A 20,500-nucleotide genomic window follows, 5' to 3' on the forward strand; every position below is an offset into this window, starting at 1 on the left:
CTGGGCAACATAGTGAGATCTCATCTCAAATAAATATTTTAAAAGGCAATAATACACCTAAATTTAGTATTCAAGAGTTTAGAAAAAGAATACACACGCCACTAGAAAAGAGAAGAAAAAAAAAGAAAAAATGCAGGAAAAAGAAAAAAGTAGAATTGCTTTTGTAAAAGCTGGTTCTTTGAAAAGTTGACCCCCTCCCAACCCTGATAGCCGTAATTGAGAGAAGCGGCTCTGGTCAACCTTCTGTGATCTCCTGGAGATTTTCCAAGGGCACGGGAGTAGTTGGCATGAGTATGTGTTATCCTGTTGGGATTCTTGGTTACTAAACTTTTCTTCTTTTTTCCAGGCAGGTAAGGGGGGATGTTCCAGGGGTGGAGGTTGGGAGCAGGGCATCACATTTCCTTACGTGGCAAAGGATCACGTCTGAAGAGTGACTTTTCTGTTTCCACAATATGTGCTATTGACTTCTTTCTCATGGGTCTTGCTGTGACTTTTCTTTCTGAGACTTTTCTGTCCTCGGCCCAGAAGAGAGGTAGAGGTGGGGAGTCTGACCTGGAGCCCATAGACAGCTGGCTCATAACCCAAGGAATGGTGAGGAGTCACCAGCCGAGCCAAGCCTGCTGTCCACCCCAGCCCCTACCTGTGTAACAGCTCATGTCTTCCTCTTGTGACCTGCGGAGCCTTTGTGAATCAGACAGTACAAGGCCACACTCTCTCTTTCTGGCAGGGGTGCCAAATTTCCCCTCCTATTTTTGCATAATCGCTGTAAGCCACAGATTCCCAGTCCCAAAAATACCTCCCTGTCCCCGGGCCTTAAGAGTCTGGGACATTAGCAGGGATGAGGAGAGGGTCCTTTCCTTCCTTTTACTGTCTCCGGAGCTCCGGGCAGTATTCACTTTTCCAGGATGAGCACAAGTTACTGTGGCTTTTGCTTAGGAGGGAACAATTCTAAGGGAACAGACTCAAAGCATCTGACCAGTCAGGGAAGCCCCCTGTAGCCCAGTGCCTGTGAATTCGGCAGTCCTAGGCTTGACAGATTTTTATAATATAGTTGCTTGTATCCACTAGGTCCCTAAAAATGATTTGAAACCTCTTGAAGAATACACAGGCCGGGTGCGGTGGCTCACGCCTGTAATCCCAGCACTTTGGGAGGCTGAGGCAGGCAGATCATGAGGTCAGGAGATCGAGACCCTTCTGGCCAACATGGTGAAACCCTGTCTCTACTAAAAATACAAAAATTAGCTGGGTGTGGTGGCGTGCGCCTGTAATCCCAGCTACTTGGGAGGCTGAAGCAGGAGAATCGCTTGAACCTGGGAGGCAGAGATTGTAGTGAGCTGAGATTGCACCACTGCATTCCAGCCTGGTGACAGAGTGAGACTCCCTCTCAAAAAAAAAAAAAAAAAAAAAATACACAAACACAGTAGAAACAGAATAAAAAGAAAACAAAGCCCAGGGGAGTTCAATGTTGTAAACACAGTTAGTTCTCATGTAGCAGAGCTTTCCTGGCCCACAGACCTGCAAGGGTCTCTCCTGCCTTGTCTGTTCAGGTGGCCTGAGCCTGGTGCATGGAGAGAGGGTCAGCTCATCTCAGGCTGTATACCTTGGGATGACCATTTCACCTCTAGCAGAGCCCAAAGCTCTGGTACATGTGGTGGAGCCTGAGCTGGAGAGAATGCAGAGAAGGAAAGATGATGAAAGCAGTGCGAACATGCACCTCTCCCTCCAGGTGGGGTGGGGTGAGAGGAATACATAACTGCCCCTAGTGTGCTATGCTAGGCTGTGGCCAGACGAAAGGCCAGCAGGTCCTAGACTGCAAGCAGCACAGGGTCCACCTGCTTGAGCAAAGTGTGACCAGAGAGCAGGAACTTGGGCCATGCAGGATCACCCAGAGCCGTGGGAGCAAGGAGCATCTGCCTCTTGGGCTGGTGCCCTCTGCACAGCTCTGCTGTCAGCCTGGGCAGGTCTCCCCGCCACCTCTCATAGCAGCAGCACACTCCTGCTCTGGGTGAGAAGGCAGTTCCTCCACTATACCCCAAGCCCATTCTTAGAGAGATGTGCTGGCCCAGGCCTCTCATTTGCTTCTTCAGGGACGGGCTGGCTTCTGGCCCACATGTCGGGGGCCTTTGCAGCAGGGCTTCTGGAGACCATGCCCGTTCATTGGGAAGATCCAGCCCATGTGCCCTTGTGCCTATTAATCCTGCAAAAAAGGATACTGCCCACACAAACTCCCCTGAGGGTGGCCTTGGCAGCTGGTGGTGGTGCCTGTCTCTGCCCACACAGACTGCCTCGCCACTGCCAGGTCCCACATAGAGCTCCAGTCTCTAACTTCCCAGAAACAAACCTAACTAACAGCTAACCTGGTGTCTTGCCTGACTGACTGCAGTTTTTTTTTCTTTACAACAAATATTAATTGCTTTGCCTTATTTCCCATAGTGTAGAAACCTTGAGTCTTTTCAAGCCTCCTGAGTACAAATTCTTTACTTGGAAACTTTTTGTACTATTGAGTGAGATGAAAGGCTTTTAGACTTTGTCCCAGTGGGGTGGTGCTTGAAGTGTCATAGGAAGGGATTCACAGCTTCTCTGGAAATAGCACACCTGAGCTACACAAATTGTTTTTGTTGCATTGAAAACTGGACAGGTGGGTTTCCTTGTGGGCCTGGGGCTGTGGGAAGCTGCAGAGGAGCATCTGTTGGAACCCTTATGCTCCTGGGACTCAGGTGTGTGGATAGCCAACACAGAAGTTAACTGACACCACCAGGCTTATTACTTGTTGAGGAGAAATGAGACTTGTCAATGGGCTAGGGCCAGGCGGCTCTCAGGGAGATTGCTAGGCTTGTGCTCTCCCTCCCTGGCCTCTCTAGTGTGAGGTCTTTTTGCCTCTCCTAGCTGGTGATCAGCTAGGGGTGTCTCCCTTTTGCAGGGTGCAGCCAGAAAAATATCCTCATGTGAGAGAATCTAAGTCAAAACAAGAACAGAGGTAGGTTAGTAAAGAATGCTGCTGCCAAAACCCAGGCTTGGGTTTGGAGGGCGGGACTCCCTCCTCAGACCTGGAGGCCCCCAAGGCTCCTCTTACACTGGAAGGATAATCCTAACCCCTGGAGTACCAGACACATGCCTCTCCCCCTTGGGCAGGCAACCCTCCCTCCTGATCCCTGAGGCAGAGCTGCCCCTGCCTGCAGTTGCAAGTGAGAATCAGCTGACAGCAGGATGGCTCACCTGCCACTCAGATCAAAACCTGTGGCTTCTGACATCCAAGATGTCTGTGGACTTTGAAAATGGGCAGGGCTAGTCTAACCACTGCCTCAGCCAAGCCAGCCTGGCCTACCTATCTTCAGAGGGGCTGAGCTTCAGGCAGCAGTCTCTATTGGAGGGCATTCCTCTGCTAGCTTCCTTCCTTTTCTCTCTTCACATGTCTTCTTCCTTTCTGCCCCACTCTTCCAACTCATCCTCTTCTTCAGATCCCTCAGACCAGCCTTCAGCTTGTATCATTGCCCAAGAAAATGCTGAAACTATGGCATGTCAAGCTGGGTGCAGTGGCTCACACCTGTAAACCCAGCACTTTGGGAGGCCGAGCTGGGCAGATCATTTGAGGCCAGGAGTTTGAGATCAGCCTGGCCAACATGGCAAAACCCTGTCTCTACTAAAAATACAAACAAACAAACAAAAAAATTAGCCAGGTGTGGTGGCTCACGCCTGTAATCCCAGCTACTCAGGAGCTGAGGCACAAGGATTATTTGAACCTGGGAAGCAGAGGTTGCAGTGAGCTGAGATCACACCACTGCACTCCAGCCTGGGCAACAGAGCAAGACTCTGTCTCTAAATAAATAAATAAATAAATAAATATAAAACAATGACACATCAGAGCCAACAGCCTTCTTAGGAATCTGCCGGGCCAGCCCCTAGTCTGACAGATGAGGACACCGAGGCCTCCTAGGGGCCTGGTGACTTGCCCAAAGCTGCAGGGAAGAAACAGAGTCCCCTAAGACTCAGCGCAGTGCCCCCTCCTCCAGCCAGGGCCCCACTTCCCTCCCATCAGCCTGACAAGGAGTGCGTCCTCGGCCTCCCACAGTTTCTTTAGTTCATATTTTCTAAGCAGTGTACATGTTTAGTCTGAGTCTGATAGCACCTACGTTATTAGAAGGAACTTTGCCCTGTTATAATACTCAAGGCATTTATTTACCAGGACAAGAGGTTTAGATAAATAAGGTTTTGTGTCTGGCCACAAGAAAGTCAATTTAAGCTTACGTTATATAAGCTTAACTGTTAACCATCACCCTGCTCCACCATGGTTCACGCCCTGAGGCCAAGTGGCTTCCATATTGTAATGAGTCAATTCCCATAATTTCTGACATCCCTGGGTTTCTGAATTAGAAAACAGAAGCACCGACCTGAAAGTTAAGGTTTCTGAGTCATAAGAATTGAAAGCCAAATACAACCTAGCAATCGCCTTATTTCACAGATGAGGGAATTGAGGCCAAGCATTGCTCAGGCCTCTGTCCCCTGCTCCTGCCTCTCCACCCAAATCTCTGAGGCTTCTTAGGATAGAAGAAACTCGGGAGCTCTCCGGTGAAGAAAGTGGGGTCCAGAGAGGAGCGACTCACCCCAGGTCCTGCCACCAGTGAGTGCGAGGGCCCAGATGGACCCCACCCAGTGCACTCTCCTCAGCGTGCCCTCTAGGGCTTGGTCTGGAGGATGCCATTCCATAAACATACCACTTATTTGGAAAAATCTAGGACATGGAAGAAAAGGGTTCCCATGATCCAGCTTTTGGGAAGTTATTTTTGAGGGGGTGAGGAATTTCTTAAGTGTCATTGTTTATTTTCTGAGCATGTTGGCTCTCAAGATTAATCCCCAAAGAAGAAAATTAAAGTATGACCCCAGGCCTCAAGAGATTTGTTCTTTAACAGCAACAAAACAATACAAGAAAAATCTGAAGGTTTAAGGCCCCTGACCCCGTAATGTCTTTGTTCTAGCTTGTGCAACACACTGGAAAGCTCAGGACATCTAATCTGTTTCTGCTAAGTGGACAAAAGCTGGTCAGGTGTAAAGAAAGGGCTGGTGCGCACTCTAACCGCTAATGTGGGACTGTTTTCTCTCTGGAGATGCTGCTGACTTTCTAAGCTTCAGTTCTGGGGACTCAGCATGGCATGCGTCCTCCCAGAGGCCACACATTCTGACTTACAGTCATAGAGAGCATGATAACTGGCGTGTCCTGTTCCAGGAATGTCAAGGCACAAGGCCTGCCAGCAAGCACAGAGTAGCAGTGTGCCCTACTGCCTTTTGATGGGCAAGGAAGTACCAGCCTTAGGCATTGTTAACACATCTGTCAGTCATTTGTGCCTCCATCCCCCCAGTGAGGACCCACATGCCTCCTGTCCCTAGGCTTCATGTCTGGGTGATAAGACTCCCTGATACCTTTTCAATTCAACATTCTTTTTTCTTTTTTCTTTTTTTTTTTTTTTAGACAGAGTTTCACTCTTGTTGCCCAGGGTGGAGTGCAATGGTATGATCTCGGCTCACTGCAACCTCTGCCTCCCAAGTTCAAGTGATTCTCCTGCCTCAGCCTCCTCAGTAGCTGGGATTACAGGCGCATACCACCACACCCAGCTAATTTTGTATTTTTAGTAGAGACTGGGTTTCTCCATGTTGGTCAGGCTGTTCTCGAACTCTTGGACCTCAGGTGATCTGCCTGCCTCGGCCTCCCAAAGTGCTGGGATTACAGGCGTGAGCCACCGTGCCCTGCTCAATTCAACATTCTTAAGTCTCCAATAAGTCAAAGAAATAATGGGCAACACAGACTCTTCCTAATCTGATCAGTGACTGGCTTGGGCCTTTCTGAAAGTGCTCTTGTGGGCTTCCCACATTGGGTCCGAAGTTAGGACACAGAGCACATTCCTCAGAGCAAAGGGCCAGCTGAGCTCACTGAGGGAGTGAAGAGCTCTGGTGGCATCATAGACACCTGCTCGGAGTGCTGGACTCCACCTGGGACCCCAAACCACCCTCCACCACCATCAGCAGCAGGTGTCAACCCCCAGGACTGGAGTTGTCACATCACTGCTGGTGATATGTGTTCTTTGTTCTTTTTCTTTGTGAAGGTCGTGTTATTTTTTACATTTGATAGACACTGGGGTATGCATTCCTTTTACTGCTTATTTTTACTTTAGTCTTACCCTAGATCATGGCATTGGGTGAAGCCAGCTATAGACACAGTGCTGGCATTTTTGTAATAGAAACAGGGGTCTTGCAAGTGAGCCCCGGAAGGGTACCTCCCAGAGCCAGGATAGGTGAGGAGGCGATTAAGGGCCATCACCTCATTTCTCTAGGCTAGGAGCCAACATTGCATTAACATGGCTTCTAGGGAGTTTACTTCTTATCATGTCATATTTGACAGCAACTTAAACCTTTTTAGCCATGTGCATTTTTCAGAGCCTCTGTCCCTTAGGTGCTTGGCACAGGGGCCCAAGCAAGGTGACTGTTCAGGCACCCCCGTGGTACACCTTAGTATGCCTGGAAGCTGTCACCTCCCTGGCTCTGGCTGCTGCGCCCCAGTGCTCAGATGAACTTCGTTTCTTTGACTCCTGAAGCACAGCCAGCCATTGAACACAGGGAAGAAAGGACGAGACTAAAGGGAGCTGTTGCTTTCAGGGCTGCTTCATGAGTTTCCCCTAAAGAGACACAAAGAAGACTAAAGCCCCATAGTCCCCTTTGTCATCAGAGCCCTCGTTTTTGCTGTGTTTCTGTTGATGGTAAAATGTGCCTGCCTCTGTCTACCAGGCCACACCCAGCCCAGCGGAGCATGCATCTCCTCCAGTTCCCCTCTCCACTCAGAAATGCACCCGGACGCATTTCAAAATCTCTTCAGCAGAGCAAACAGACCCCCTGCATCCCCCAGGGCTGGTGCTGCCCTGCCCTCTGAGCACCTGTACCCTGCTCTGGGCAGGCTGTCACTTGGCCTCCCCTGGGTTGGGCTTGACAGCGGACTGTCATAGTGGCTGAGTTCAAAATCAGCCTGCATGGCAGCGCCTTCCTGAAGTTAGAAGGTGTTTTGCAGCCCCGGGCTGAGAGGCCCTGCAATGTGAGAGTGGACACTCATAGTCAAAAAGTTCTCCATTTCAAGAACGCGTACAGCCACCTTCCTTACCGCCGGCCCTGCCGGGGAGCCTGCTTCTTATCATTTGCACCTCATTGCTTTCCTCACCTGCCATCTCACACGTGGCTGCCCTGTGTTGCCCCTGTGTGCCGTGCCAATTGTGTTTTTTTGCTCTGTGTACATTTTGGTTTTATTTGGGGTTGCTGTTGATGATTTCCTTTGTTCCGGTGTTCTGTCTCCCCTTGCTGGCTGTGTGGGGGCTGCCTGGCCCGCTGCTTGCCGCCTCCATAGATCCCCGTTGCGCAGCCCTCTGTCATGGACGACATTGAGGTGTGGCTCAGGACCGACCTGGTGAGACTCGACTTTTCTATTTCATCTGTGGGGTGTGGAGCGGCAGAGGCTCTTCTGAGGACAGGCCTTGCGGGAGCATCAGCAGGGGCTCCACCCCTGTCTGGGTCAGTGGAGAAGGGAGGTCTGGGCAAGCTCCATAGCTGCCCCTCCTCCCCGACATCAGCCCATAGCTGTGGGTGCTGCAGTGGCCTCCAGGCCTGCGGAGGCCAGCTGTGCTGGGGGCAAGGCCCTGGGCACAGCCTCCTTCACCCACACAGTCCTAGCCGTAGCCGGCTCCAAAACACACACTTGCCTTCCCCCCAGTATCTTTTCCATTTCAGATGTGTGTGCGTGCTTTGGTTTTTTGGGGGAGGGAGTGTAGGGGGAGCATGTTTTGTATTGTTTTTTGTTTTCATTTCTTTTTTTTTTTAATTGTGAAGTATACACACAGTGCTTTTGTTTTTAATTGGCTGTCATCCCCCTCCTCCCTTCCTGATTTTTGATTTAAAAGAACCCCTGCCCCAAAGACCCATTGTCTCCATCCTCAGAGTTAGGGCTAGAAGATGAGGATACTATGCATCCGAAAATGGCAACAGGTCCCAAGAAAGGAGAGCTGCAGTGACTGCATGTGATAACTGCTGGCCCCTCCCTCTGTTCTTTACAAAGCACTTTCACTCTCAGCAGCCCAGTAGGGGTTCAGGGTGGCGGATGAAGAAGTGCACTCTGGAAAGTGGCTTGCCCAGAGTCATGGGGTAGTTGGATTCTCCCCCAGAGCTGGAGACACCTCATCTCCCTCCTAGCTGCCTCCTCTGCAGGGGGCCTTGTCCCCAGGCAGAAGAGCCTGTTGAGTTCTTTAACCACAGGGTCAGCCTGGCTGGCTGTGGGCTGGTGAGCTGGCCACCTCCCACACTAGGACAGCAGGACTCAGGTTGGGGCCTCTGGCTGCTCTGGACCTCCTCCCCAGAAGGTCAGTCTTTCCAAACACATGCCTTGCCAAAGAAGGCAGCTGCCTGGGTGTCAGGGAGGAAGAAGACACCCCGGGACATCTTTCCCAAGGGGATGCCTCGAAAAGAAATTGCTTCTCTCACAGAAGCAAGGCAGGAAGGACCAAGGTCCTTAACTTCTAAGGGGGACCCCAGGGTCCAGACAGGGAAGGGATGTGTCCAGTAAGGCTACATAGCAGGTCAGTGGTAGAGCCAGGAAGGAACCAAGGTCTCCTAGCCCAACCCAGGGCTTTGTCACTTCCCCATCCTGCCCCTTGCCAATGAGGCCCTGCACATGCTGCTCTTCCCCAGTCCCCAGGGAACCCCATGAGCTCAAGACACTACTGTGTTCTCCAAACAAAATCAAGTCTGGTGCACTTTAATTTTTGAGTGCACAGAGCCTCCATGGCTCCTTCAGGAGCCAGCAGCAGGTAATATAATCTGGGCCACGGGAGGAGGCTGGTGCAGCTCCCAGGAGGCTGCAGGACATGGCTTCTGGAGGCACAGCCTCCACTGCCAAAGTACCTACTGAGTGACAGGCCCTGTGCTGTGGGCTTTGTGGCCCTGAGCCATCAAGGCCTCGTGTGGTTTCCAGCTATTGGTGTCAACAGCGTCTTCCCAGAAACCCTGTGGCTGGCAGTGAGTGGGTGTTGTGTTGGGTACATGTGACCCTGTGTGTGCTCAGGCTCAGCCCCCTGTGGCTACTGCTCTGTGCCTCTCCCTAGAGCCTCAAGAGTGCCAAAGGTGGGGTCCCGCCCTCCACAGCCCAGGCTGGAGAACCAGCCTGCACCATTTTTGGAGTTTTCTTTCCAGCCCTTCTGGAAGATCAAAACCTAAAACATGTTTGAATTTTTTTGCTTTTGTTTTTTAAAAACAAAGCTTCTGTTTCTCCAATAAGAAGAGCAGTATTTTACTATTACAGAAATCTGGAAACAGGGAAAATTAGGAAGTTTTGTTCGGGCTACCCTGGGCAGTGCTGCCCTAGGGTGGCCATGGCAGACAGAGGTGGCTGGGCGGGCAGTGCTTGGACCAGTGCCCTAATTTCATTCTCTCTGCTCCTCCCACAGAAGGGCGATGATCTGGAGGAGGGTGTCACAAGTGAAGGTATGGCCTGGCCAGTGGCCTTACAGCCCCCTTTTGTTGCCTCTGCCCAGGCTGCACAGGAGCCAGCCCCCATCACCTTGGAGCCCCCGCTGCCAGAGCACCTACTGGTGCCAGGCACTGAGCCGTGGGCTTCACGGGTGGCTTTGTCCCACCCAGGTCTTATGCTGATTTGGGAAGTGTGATTTATCTCGCTTATTGGGAAACAGAGGTCAGAAAGAACATGTCACTTCCACAAAGTTGCAGAGCTGGTGAATAGCGGGTGCAGATTGCCACCTGGTCCTGACCCACAGATGCTCAGCCCAGCTCAGACACGCAGTTTGTGGAGGTGCGCAGCAGCACCCTTGGGCCACTGAGCCAGAAGGGAGGAGCCTCTCCTGGGCCTCAGCTGATGGGCTGGATGGGAGCAGCGGGGTCTTAGTTCTCCCACATGGCCACCCCCACATCCCCTGCCCTTCACATCCTGCCTCCCCAAGCTCATCTTGCCCCACTCCACCTGCCTCTCCATGCTCCTGTCCTCCTCTCCCCAAGTCTGCCAGACCCTGTGGCCAGACCACTCCACACGGAGGGAAACTTCACAGGACCCTGCTCCCTAGCTCTCAGTGCCCATAGAAATGGGGCACTCCCCCCTCCCCACTGCATTCCTCAGCATCTCCTCAGTCCCCCATTGGTGGGCAAGGCTGGGGTAGGTGGGATGGTTCCTGCCTGTTTAATCAGAAGCCAGCCCCTCCAGCTTACCCTGCCCCACCCCCAGTGCTGATCTGGAAAATGGACAAACTAGAAAATGGACAAAACCCAGTGCTGATCTGGAAAATGGTCAGCAGTGGGGTGAGCACTCTGGGCTGTGTTTTCCAGAGCCTTTCCCTCCAGGGCCGGAGGGCTGGGCACAGCCGGGAGCCTCCCCGCACCCCGCAGCTCACGAACCCCTCCCTACCCACCTGCTCCTAGGTGGGCTTCATGCTTGCCCTAGAAGATGAAACAGGCTGGGGAGTGGAAGGGTACGCTTCCTCTGGTGGCCGGCCCTCACCAACCCTGACCCTTGCCTTGGTTTGTATTGCAGAGTTTGATAAATTCCTTGAAGAAAGAGCCAAAGCTGCTGAAATGGTTCCCGACCTCCCCTCGCCCCCCATGGAGGCTCCTGCCCCAGCCTCAAACCCTTCCGGCCGGAAGAAGCCAGAGCGGTCAGAAGATGCGCTCTTCGCCCTGTGAGCAGCTCTGTGGTTTGCCTCCCCAGATGGCGGGTCCCCGCTCGCACCCCGTGGACACCAGGCACTGGCCACTCCTACATCCCCAGCTCCACATGGCCTGCACACCTGTGTCTCCATGGAAATGCCGTGTCTGCTCCCAGGCCTCCCACTAGTCAGGACCAGCTTCAGCCACTTCTTTTCTCTGAGTGGTGGGACAGTTGCAGCCAGAGACTCTCTCCCCTCCCACCATGGGCCCCTCTGCCCATGTTTCCTCCCAGGAAGAGCGGGCAGAGTGGCCCAGCCCCAGGCAGTGCTTCCTGAGCAGACCACCCGGACTGTCTTTCCTCCACCTGCCCACGGAGAAGGAGCAGGCCCGGCCCCGCCCTGTGCTCACCTCTGCCTGGCTCAGCGACCTTCTCAGGCATTCTGCCCTCCTGGGCCCCTCTCTCTCTGAAGGGGCTTTGTGGCACCTCTGGAAGAACAGGGTGTGCTGCACCCATGAGCCTGGTCTCACTCCTTGGACTTGTCACCTTGTGACGTTTGGCTTATCAGCATTTGAGAAGGCTCTGCTGGGTGTCCACGGGGGGTCTCTCACCTCCTTGACCCTCTCTCCATCACTCAGCTGCCAGCCCAGGCTTCACACCCAAGCTGGCTCAGCAGCCGAGCCTGGCACCAAGGGGCCCTGCAGGCTCCCAGGGCAGGGAGAGGGCCAAGGACAATTGGGAGGGCAGCAGGCAGCCCACAGATGGTGGCCATGTGGCACGCTGCTGAGACGACACTACCAATAAACCAAACTGCCACGCACACGCTGCAGGCTCACACCCACGCACCTGGTCCTGGCTTGTGGAGGGACTTGCACTGGAGGCATTGCTCTGGCTTGCCTGGGGAAGTGTCACAGATGTGCACATGGGCCACACTCAGTGCTGTGGCCTGGCCTACCGTAGCCTCACACATCTGCCTCAAGAGCCAGCAGCAAACAGCTTTGCGGCATCCTTGGAGGTTCCCAGTGACTGAGAGGACTGGGCAGCACTAAGGCCCCTGCTCTGCTCCCTGGCATAGGCCTTGGCCTCCTTGCACAGACTCTCCTGACAGTCTGGCCTCCTCCCACCTCAGAGGTCCTCTGGCTACCAATTTATACTCTCTCCCCAAGCTGATCCTGAAGGCAGACAGAGCAGCTAGGGGCTGGTAACATGTATTCCCATCCCGTGTCCTCACTGGTGTGTCTCCTGGCCATGGGCAAGGGACTCATGGGTCATCCCAGGCCCTGGTCCAGCCAGACACCTGACCCACACCTCTCACCAGGCTGCTGTTGCTCAGAAGGAGAATACTGCAGTTGTGCGCATCCCCGTGTGTCTTGGGCCCAGCTCGCTGGGTCAGTCTGCTCCTGTCCCCTCCAGCATGCACTGCCTAGGTCAGCACAGGTTCCTGATCCATGGTGTAGTTAGCCCTTCCCACCTGGCAGGATGGCCCAGACCACCAGCCGAGCAGGGAAAGGGCTGGGCTTGACGGGAGAAGAGACCAGCGACATGGTCGTTGGGGAGCATTCAGGGTGGCGGCTTCAGCTGGGGGTCATGCTGAGCATCAACAGGAACTATTCGTGAAGACCAAGTGCTGCCTGACCCAGGACCCTGTGCCAGGCTAGCAGCCCTCCAGCTTCTTCCTCCAGAGAGGAAACCTCTGTCTGGCTGAGGGCGGGACTAGCTGGGATGTCACACTCCAGTTCCTCAGGTTCACCCAGGAAGCTCCTCCGTGGAGCCTGGCCAGCCTGATTCTAGCCCTGTCCTCTCTGGCAGCACATGCCACACCTGCCTGGCCCCTCTGCTCCCTGACGCTTGATGAGCCCCTGCCTCTCTCCTCAATGTTTCTCAAAGACAGACCCCCCCTGAGGCCAGCTTGAATGTGAAGACTTCTGAAGTCAGCTGGCTTCACTGGAGCTGCAGAAAAGGTAGCTGGGATGGCCCAGGTGCACCCAGAGGCCCCAGCCCTTTGGCTGCCTTTGGGTTGTGACTTGGGTTGTCTCTGAGGCCCTGCCAGAGCTGGGCCTGCGGGTGGTGGGCAGCCAGACCTCGGGCAGTCAGTGCTCCACAGCCTCAGCACTGCAGCCCAGACCCAGTGTCCTCAGAGGGAAGAGCCAGCCTCCCTGCCTCATGGAACCGGGAGTCCCAAAAAGTCAGGAGCCTGGAGGCTCTGAAAGCAGGGATTCCGTAGTGTGTGAAGCTGAGATAGGCACCCTGCTGGGGAGCCTTCAGCAAAACTGTTTTTCATATCCACGCCCAGAACTGCCCTACCCCAGCGCCAGCTGGTTGCCAGGCATCATTGGAGAGGCCTGGCTGCCCCAGGGGCAGCAGGGAGTGGTGGACCTCTATGGGCTGGCAGGAGGCCATTGGCCATGCTGACAAGTATCACCTGCCTTCTTGGCCTAGAGCCACCCCTCGGGTGGCCTGCTTGCACCTCCTATCCGGAGGTAGCCTGCCCCACCTGTAGGCAGAGGGGGCTCTTGCTTGAGGCCTGCACAGGAAGCAAGTACAGCCCCGGTGCCCCAGAGTGGGTTCCGCTTAGCCCCGGCGAGATGTCCTGTCCTGAGGTCTCTGCTCCCAGACCCCACCATCTGGGGAGCACAGTCCTTAGGCTGCTTGATCCAGGAAGGGGGCGTGGCCCTGTCAGGAAACCTGGACTCTCAAGGCCCACCAGCCTCTCCATGAGTGTTAGAAATCACAGATACAGTATATACTTAATTACACTAAATTATTGTTGGGATTCCTTATAAGCACTAATTATACCTGATTATAGGTTAAAATATTTATTTTGTCAAAATATTTTCTTGGGAATGTGTTTAACCCTTTCTGCGTTCATTGTTGCTGAGATGTGAAAACTAACCATTCCCTCCCGCCTACCTTTTTGGCCAGTGGGCGGCAGAGAATGGCGCTATGTGCAGTTGGGCCCCCGGCACCATGGGCCTTTGGCCTGCCTGCCGCAGAGTAGCCCTGCCTGGGCAGTCTCCAGGCACTAAGCAGGCCAACTGTGGCCAGGCTGAGAATGACTGTCTCACTTACCAGCATGCATGGGACAAGGAGCTTTGGAGCCTCAAGGGGTTGTTGCTGGCCTGGGCTAGAGGGAAAGGTGACCATCCGTCTGTCCTCCTGTCTTTCTGTTAGCGCCTCCACGTGAGTGATGGTGCCTTGGTTCACTAGCCTTCCCCCACCACCCCACCATGCCACCTGGTGGTCTTGGGGCCTGTGCTGTCACTCCAGCCCCTGGGGAGGAGAGGACCCAGCTTGGAGAGTTGGGGCAAGGGCTCCACATGGCCCAGGGGCAACAGATGCTCGCAGGGCAGCTGCTGCCGATGCTCACGCTCCTGCCTCCCTTCTTCCCACTGCCACACCCCACCCTCGGCCCCCGCAGACACACATCTCTAACTCAGTCGGGCCCAGCCTTCTGGATGGCTTGGGGTAGGCCATGGGCCCACCTGGGGCCAGGCCAGCCCCTGGGGCAGCTCTGGAAGAGCAGTGTGGAGGAGTGTTTGCTTGCAGCCTGGCCTCAGCCTCTGGCACTGCTGGGGTGGTCCCCGGGAGCCTCTGCACTGTCAGCTGTGGGGACGTCTCACCCACTTGGGTTACAGCCAGTCTTCCCCACCCAGAGAGAAGTGTTTCCACCCCAGAGACATTGCCTGTCAGCCCCTGAAGTGCTCGCCTCCCCCAGTGTCCGTCACCAGCCCTTCCTATCTGTGGGGTCCAAGTCAGGCTTCCCCTGCAGCCACCAGCCGTAGGGAGCAGCCATCAGCCCCTGAGTCAGAACTGCTTCTGTCTGTCCATACCTCCAGGCTCTCCCGGAGAGGGGGATGGATATTTATTTCCTAAAGTTTGCACTTAATTGTGAGGATTCTCAGGATTGTTGGGGGCTACTGAAAAGAGGAATGTGTTGAATGTTGTGTTTGCTGTCCACTTGTCCTAGAGTTTAGTGTTTTTGTCACTGTCGTGTGTTTCTGTGGGCAGAGCTGGTTCTGGAGGGTGGGTCAGTGCACCCGAGGCTCAGAGCATCCATCCACCCCACTGGCCTCCTTCCAGATACCCTCTCTCTAGTTGGGTTCTTGCATGTAAAATATTCCACAATAAATAAATAATTGAACAAATTGTGCCTGTGTGGTCTGTTGAATTGGCTATGACTGTCCGAAGGGCTTGCCAGTTTTGACCACCTGCTTTATTTAAGCAGGGGCAGCCATGGGGACCCTCAGTCCATCCTTCCCCAGTGGCCAGGCTGCCTGAGCAGCCCCTTACCTGGCCAGGAAAATCCCTGTGCGTGGCCCAGGTTGTGACATCGGTGGGAGTGGCTGTGAGCCTGCTACAACCTGCCTGAGAGCTCTAGGACCAAGTGCTGTGGTTGTTCCTAGGTCTCACCCCAGGTCCCAGATGGGCAGGAGGAGGCCACTCACCCTTGCCCAGGGCACCCAGGCCTTGAGCAAGCAGGCCTGAGCCACCCCCTGACCCCCTCTAAGCCCCAGCCCCCCACCCTTGGCTGGACTCCCACAGCTTGGCTGGGCATCATCTGCAGAGCCTGTGCTGGGCACTGAATTTGAGAACTGCTGCTCCAAGCCAGGTAGACTTCACACTTTCCTTGTTAACAGTTTTACTGAGATATAATTCACATAGCATACAATTTACCCATTTAAAGTGTACAATTAAGTAGTCTTTAGAATGTTCATAGAGTTGGGCAATCATCACCGCAACCAAATTTAGAACATTTTTATTCCCCCAAAAAGAAACCTGTCTCTTCCCATCCCCACAGCCTGCTCTCCCTTTCTAAAAAGGCTTCTTTCCCCCTCTCCCCTTGTCCTGGAGGTGGGCGCCTGCAGCCCTTTGTTGTAAGGCAGCTGTCCTCCTGGAAGCAGGCCCCTCAGGCCCAGAGGCATAGGGGTTCATGAGGGGTGCATTGTGGGAGCCTCTGGGAACTGTGCCTTCTCCAAGTGGCTTGGGAGACCGAGGGCCCTTTAATCCCTTCGCTGGGGCTTAAGGACGGACCTCAAGTCGGGGTGGACTCACCAAACCCCTGATGAACCTGGAGATCTTCCCAACCTCTTGCTGTGCCAGTGAAGACATGGAGGACTAGAAAGAGCTGTAGGCTTGCCCCAGGCTGCACAGGGAGTAGTGGCAGAACCAGCACCCAACCCAGAGCCAGACCTCCCAGACAGGCCCACGAAGTGGGCAGGAAAGACACCACGTCCATGGCCAGCAGATAAAGCTGCCCCACCCACCCTGAACAGCAGCCCTTCTGGGAGCGTGGCTCAGGAGGGGCTCTCCTGCCTACTGATAGGAGTCAGGTCACGGCAGGGGCCATTTTGGGACCACCATCATCACCAGTTGTAGCCAGAAGGGGCAGCACCCAGCTCCCTCTGGCCAGTTGCCTCCCTGGGCTCCAGGGAGCTCTGCAGAGCCCTGTTTCTGACCAGTTGGAGTGAGATAGAGGTTCCCACACCCAGGGGAGAAGGGGAGTGGGCTTCTGAAGCGGGGGTGGGGGGCTGCAAACCCAGGTCCCTTTAAACAGGTAGCATAGATCCTGGCTCATTATGTGCCCCCAGCACTATACCAGGCAATGTGGGCACTGAAAGAGGCCTGAGCTCTGTCCCTATCCTGTGGAGAGTAGATTGCTCCTGAGACACTACTGTGGACTCACCAGGACACCTAGGCCACTTGTGCTTTCAGCAGTGTTCCTGAGAGCCTGCTGTGTGCCAGGCTGGTGCCAGAGGGGAAGGACAGGGCTGCTCCAGGCCTGCCCTTGGGGAATGTGCAGCCTGGTTCCATTCCCAGAGTCAAGGACACTCTGCAGCCAGTAAGTGTTGCAGCTCTCTTCCACGGCCTGCAGGGAGAGGAGGCTCTGAGCACATAGCTGAGCCCCAGGGCACTCAAGCTGCACACTTGAGGGAAGTATTGTGGGAGCCTGTGGTTTTTCCAAGAAAAAGGTCTCCTTTGGGTCCTGGGGGCAACGGGAGGGCAGAACCTGAGACCTTGGACAGGTCTGCATGACCCATCCAGAAATTCCATCAGTTTAATTTACAGGAGCCCCTGTCAGAGCTTTTGGGGCAGACCCCAGAGGAGTCTGTCCAGGGCCTCCAAGCCCAGGCCCTCAACATTCCAGGACGCAAAATCTCTACTCTCAGCACTAGGGAGTAAGTAGGATGCTTCCGGAAATTGAGTGGACTCTATTGTCTGGTGCCATTTCCTGTCCACCCCATTCCTCCCTGGGGTTGCAGGCTTAACTGTAGGTGTTGGGTAAGTCACAGTCTCACTCTGTTCTTTACTCTCCTGATCCGTAAACTGGTGTAGTGTGTGGTAAACCCAATGCCCACAGGGGTTTATTACATTGATTTCCTCACTCTCCCTGCTGCCAGCTAGACTCACCCCATTCAATATGCAATTGGCCTCTCCCCTCAAACAGCCAGTTACTCCCCAGGGAACAGGTATCAGTCTTCCTCAGCCTTTGTGAGCTACACCCCTCACTGTGCAGCAATCTTTGGGGTTCAAGTAGCTCTTTTGTGGAGGGTGTGTTCAATGACTCATGATAAGCCTGCAGGTGCCCACATGGGTGTGAGCCTCCAGGGGCAAAGCTGGCCATGGAGGCTCAGAGAGGGCTGGAAAGAACTCGCCCAGCTCACCCCAGAGCCCAAGCTGGAATGAGACCACGAGCGTCATCTAGAACCAGAATCACCCATGTCAACAGTCATCTGACCCCATTATATACAGATGGAGAAGTGGGGGAGGCGAGACTCAGGCTCTCAGCAGTCTCTTCCCACAGCCTGGCCCCTCGGCCATAACCTGGGCAGGTCCCAGCTTGGCTCCCACAGCAGTGAAGGATATGCAGGGCCAGGCAGGGTGGCAGGGGGGCTCTGGGAGTGGGGAGGGGTTTCAGTAGCCTAGGCAATGGCTAGAGTGGACAACCCAGTTTTCCTGCCCAGTGCCTGCCCTGCCATCCACCGCTGAGCTCCGGGCACCGAGGGCATGGCTGGACAGGACAAGCGGCCTGGAAAAGGCCCTGCCCGTGCTGGACGCCTGACCGAAAAGGCTCGAAACCCACAGAAGCTGCCTCTCAGTCTCTAAGAGGCTTGGAGACGAAGCGGGGAGATGCGAATTCGTATCTTCCAGTTGGCAACGCCGAGGTCGGGCAGGGGCCGGGCTGGGTGACCTGGAAGGAATCCTCCGCTCTGGGCGCGCCACGCAGTCCCGGGTGGGGCTGTCCCGTGTTAGCCCTTCCGGTGCCCGGGACGCGCACCTGGCGGCAGTCCTGGCCAGGTGTCTGGCCTGGGGGCTGAGCCCAGCCTGTCCCCGCCGCCCCTCCCTACCTCCTGGGTAGAGCGGGCGCGGCGCATGTGACCCAGGGCTGGGCTCCTGGGAGTTACGCGCTGACGCCGCGTCACCCCACTCCGGGCCGGGCGCCCATTGGCTGCGCCGGGCCCGCGGGGGCGGGGCTTGTCTGGCTCTGCGCCCCGGCTCCCCTGGGCGCCAGCCGCTGCCCTGGCCCGCGCGCGTGAGGAGCCGACCCGGCTCCCCGGGTGCCTCCAGCCCAGACAAAATCAGGGGCAGCAGTGCTGTGAGGTCCTGAGCAAGTCGCTTCACCGCCCCGCTCCACGTGCCTCAATTTACCCATCTGTAAAATGGGATGGTAACGGCCTCAACCGCCTGAGGCTGTCGAGAGGAGTGAATGGGTTTAAACAGCACTGAACACTGTAAGCGCTCAGCAAGTAAACTGTGCCGAACTTGCCCGCCGGGGTCACCGTGGACCAGGCTGGATCCCTGACCCCTGATAGGCACACCAATACAGAGGGGCTTGTGTCCACGTTACTTGGGCGTGCTCAACGCTCCCCAGCCAACCGGGGCCCGAGGGTCTTGTTTGGAGGTCTCAGGATCTTTGAGGAGAGAAACTGCCAAGACAAGCATGTTCCCCCTGAAAAATGGATCCTTTCTCCTGTTTTCCCCTACCCTCACGTTGAGGGTTGCCCTGATAATCCCAGGCTGTGGGGCAAAGATTTGTTTCTTTGGTGGCAAAGATGTAAATTCCTCCCACCCCCACGTTGGACTGTGCCCCATGGGGGTTGGATTTTCTGGGGTGCAGGTCTCCTGTTGACCTTGTCTTACCTTCTTTCCCTTTCCCCTAACTCCTGCAGTTACGGAGTGAATATTTATTGAGCTATTCTATTTACATATGTGGTAACCCATTTAAAAACGGTGAGGCGGGTTGGGTGCAGTAGCTCACGTCTGTAATCCAAGCACTTTGGGAAGCCGAGGTGGGTAGATTACTGTAGGCTAGGAGTTCGAAACCAGTCTGGCCAACATGACAAAACCCCATCTCTACTAAAAATACAAAAATTAGCCGGGCGTGGTAGTGCATGACTGTAATCCCATCTACTTGGGAGGCTGAGGAAAGAGAATTGCTTGAACCCGGGAGGCCGAGGTTGCAGTGAGCTGAGGTTGTGCCACTGCACTCCAGCCTGGGCAACAGAGCGAGACTCTGTCTTAAAAACAATAACAACAACAACAACAACAACAAAAACAGTGATAGCCAGGTGCAGTGACTCACACTTACAATCCCAGCACTTTGGGGGGCCAAGGTAGGTGGATCACCTGAGGTCAGGAGTTCAAGACCAGCCTGTCCAAAGTGGTGAAACCCCGACTCTACTAAAAATACAAAAATTAGCCTGGAATGGTGGCGTGCGCCTGTAATCCCAGCTACTCAGGAGGCTGAGACAGAATTGCTTGAACCTGGGAGGTGGAGGTTGCAGTAAGCCGAGATCATGCCACTGCACTCCAGCCTGGGTGACAGAGCGAGACTTTGTCTCAAAACAAAAAACAGAACAAAACAAAACAAAAAACAGTGAGGCAGATCTGTTGTGATGATGACTCCACAACACCCTCCCTGCCTCTGCAGAGGGACTGCAGAAAGGGTTATTCCCATTTTATAGATCCAGTAGCTGAGAGTCAGAAGTGAGGTAAGTGGATCCAGGTCATGCAGCAAGCAGGTGAAAACCCAGATCACCTGCCTAGCTCTGAAGAAAATGGTATTTAGGCTTCATCCAGCACTTCCTATCCCACCCCCTCCCTGGGAAGAGCTGTTTAAATTTTCAGGGAAGTCACCAGCTTCCTGCAGCCTCTAGAGTGTTGGTGGGGGTGGGGCACTGAGGGGAAGCCAGCTTTGTTCTCTGTGTTCTCCAGCAGTTGTTCATCTGGAGGGAGTGGGTCCTGGGTGGACCCTTGTGAGCAGGGCTACTTGGGGAGATGTGGTTTGACGACCCCTATGACTTCTGGCGCCCCTATTCTGGGTAATTTTCCACCGCAGCCACTTCTGGGAGAGGAACAAAGGGAGCTGGATGTCCAGGCTGAGCCCCAGAGACTTGGGCTCTGTGGCTTCTCTCCCCCACACACCCCTTCTAAAATGCATCATGAATGTTACTCCTGCTTAGGGCGTGGCCAGATAGGCTATATCTGGAGTCTGAGGAAGGCAGTCTGCAGGATGGCTTGACTCATGAAGGTCCGGGGTCGGGAAGGCCTGAGGCCCAAGCCCCTGATGAGTTTCCTGGGCTGCCCTCCACCAAGGGTGCTTCTCTCTGCGTGCATACCTCTGGGGACAGGGAGCTCACTGCCTTATCACATTCAGATACCTGAATGTTAATTCTGGTTTATTTCAACCCACCTCATTGGGACCCCTTCCCTCCTTCCTGCCGCACCTGCCTCTGTCCCTAGGCCACAGAACCAGGTTCGGTTTCCATCCCTCTTCTCAACAGGGCTGCCTGCTCTGATCTAGTCCCAGCTTGTGATGATCCAGGG

At 54.6% G+C, this 20,500-nt stretch overlaps 1 protein-coding gene across 3 annotated transcripts in view; it reads left to right on the top strand.

Annotated features, from left to right (window-relative positions):
* TOM1L2 (target of myb1 like 2 membrane trafficking protein) overlaps nucleotides 1-14,820 on the top strand; it is a 127,176-nt gene extending 112,356 nt beyond the window's left edge. Inside the window, exons 13-16 of one of the 3 annotated variants that reach the window (XM_024234841.3) lie at nucleotides 505-591; nucleotides 7,382-7,441; nucleotides 9,471-9,507; nucleotides 10,565-14,820. In XM_024234841.3, coding sequence (XP_024090609.1) covers nucleotides 505-591; nucleotides 7,382-7,441; nucleotides 9,471-9,507; nucleotides 10,565-10,713 — 333 coding nt within the window. In that variant the 3' untranslated portion in view covers nucleotides 10,714-14,820. The remainder of the gene's footprint in view (nucleotides 1-504; nucleotides 592-7,381; nucleotides 7,442-9,470; nucleotides 9,508-10,564) is intronic. The other 2 variants (XM_024234840.3, XM_054535485.2) reach the window with 2 other exon arrangements.
* The last annotated feature ends 5,680 nt before the right edge of the window (nucleotides 14,821-20,500 follow it).

Source organism: Pongo abelii, chromosome 19 (assembly GCF_028885655.2).
Source record: "Pongo abelii isolate AG06213 chromosome 19, NHGRI_mPonAbe1-v2.0_pri, whole genome shotgun sequence".
Classification (NCBI taxonomy): domain Eukaryota; kingdom Metazoa; phylum Chordata; class Mammalia; order Primates; family Hominidae; genus Pongo; species Pongo abelii.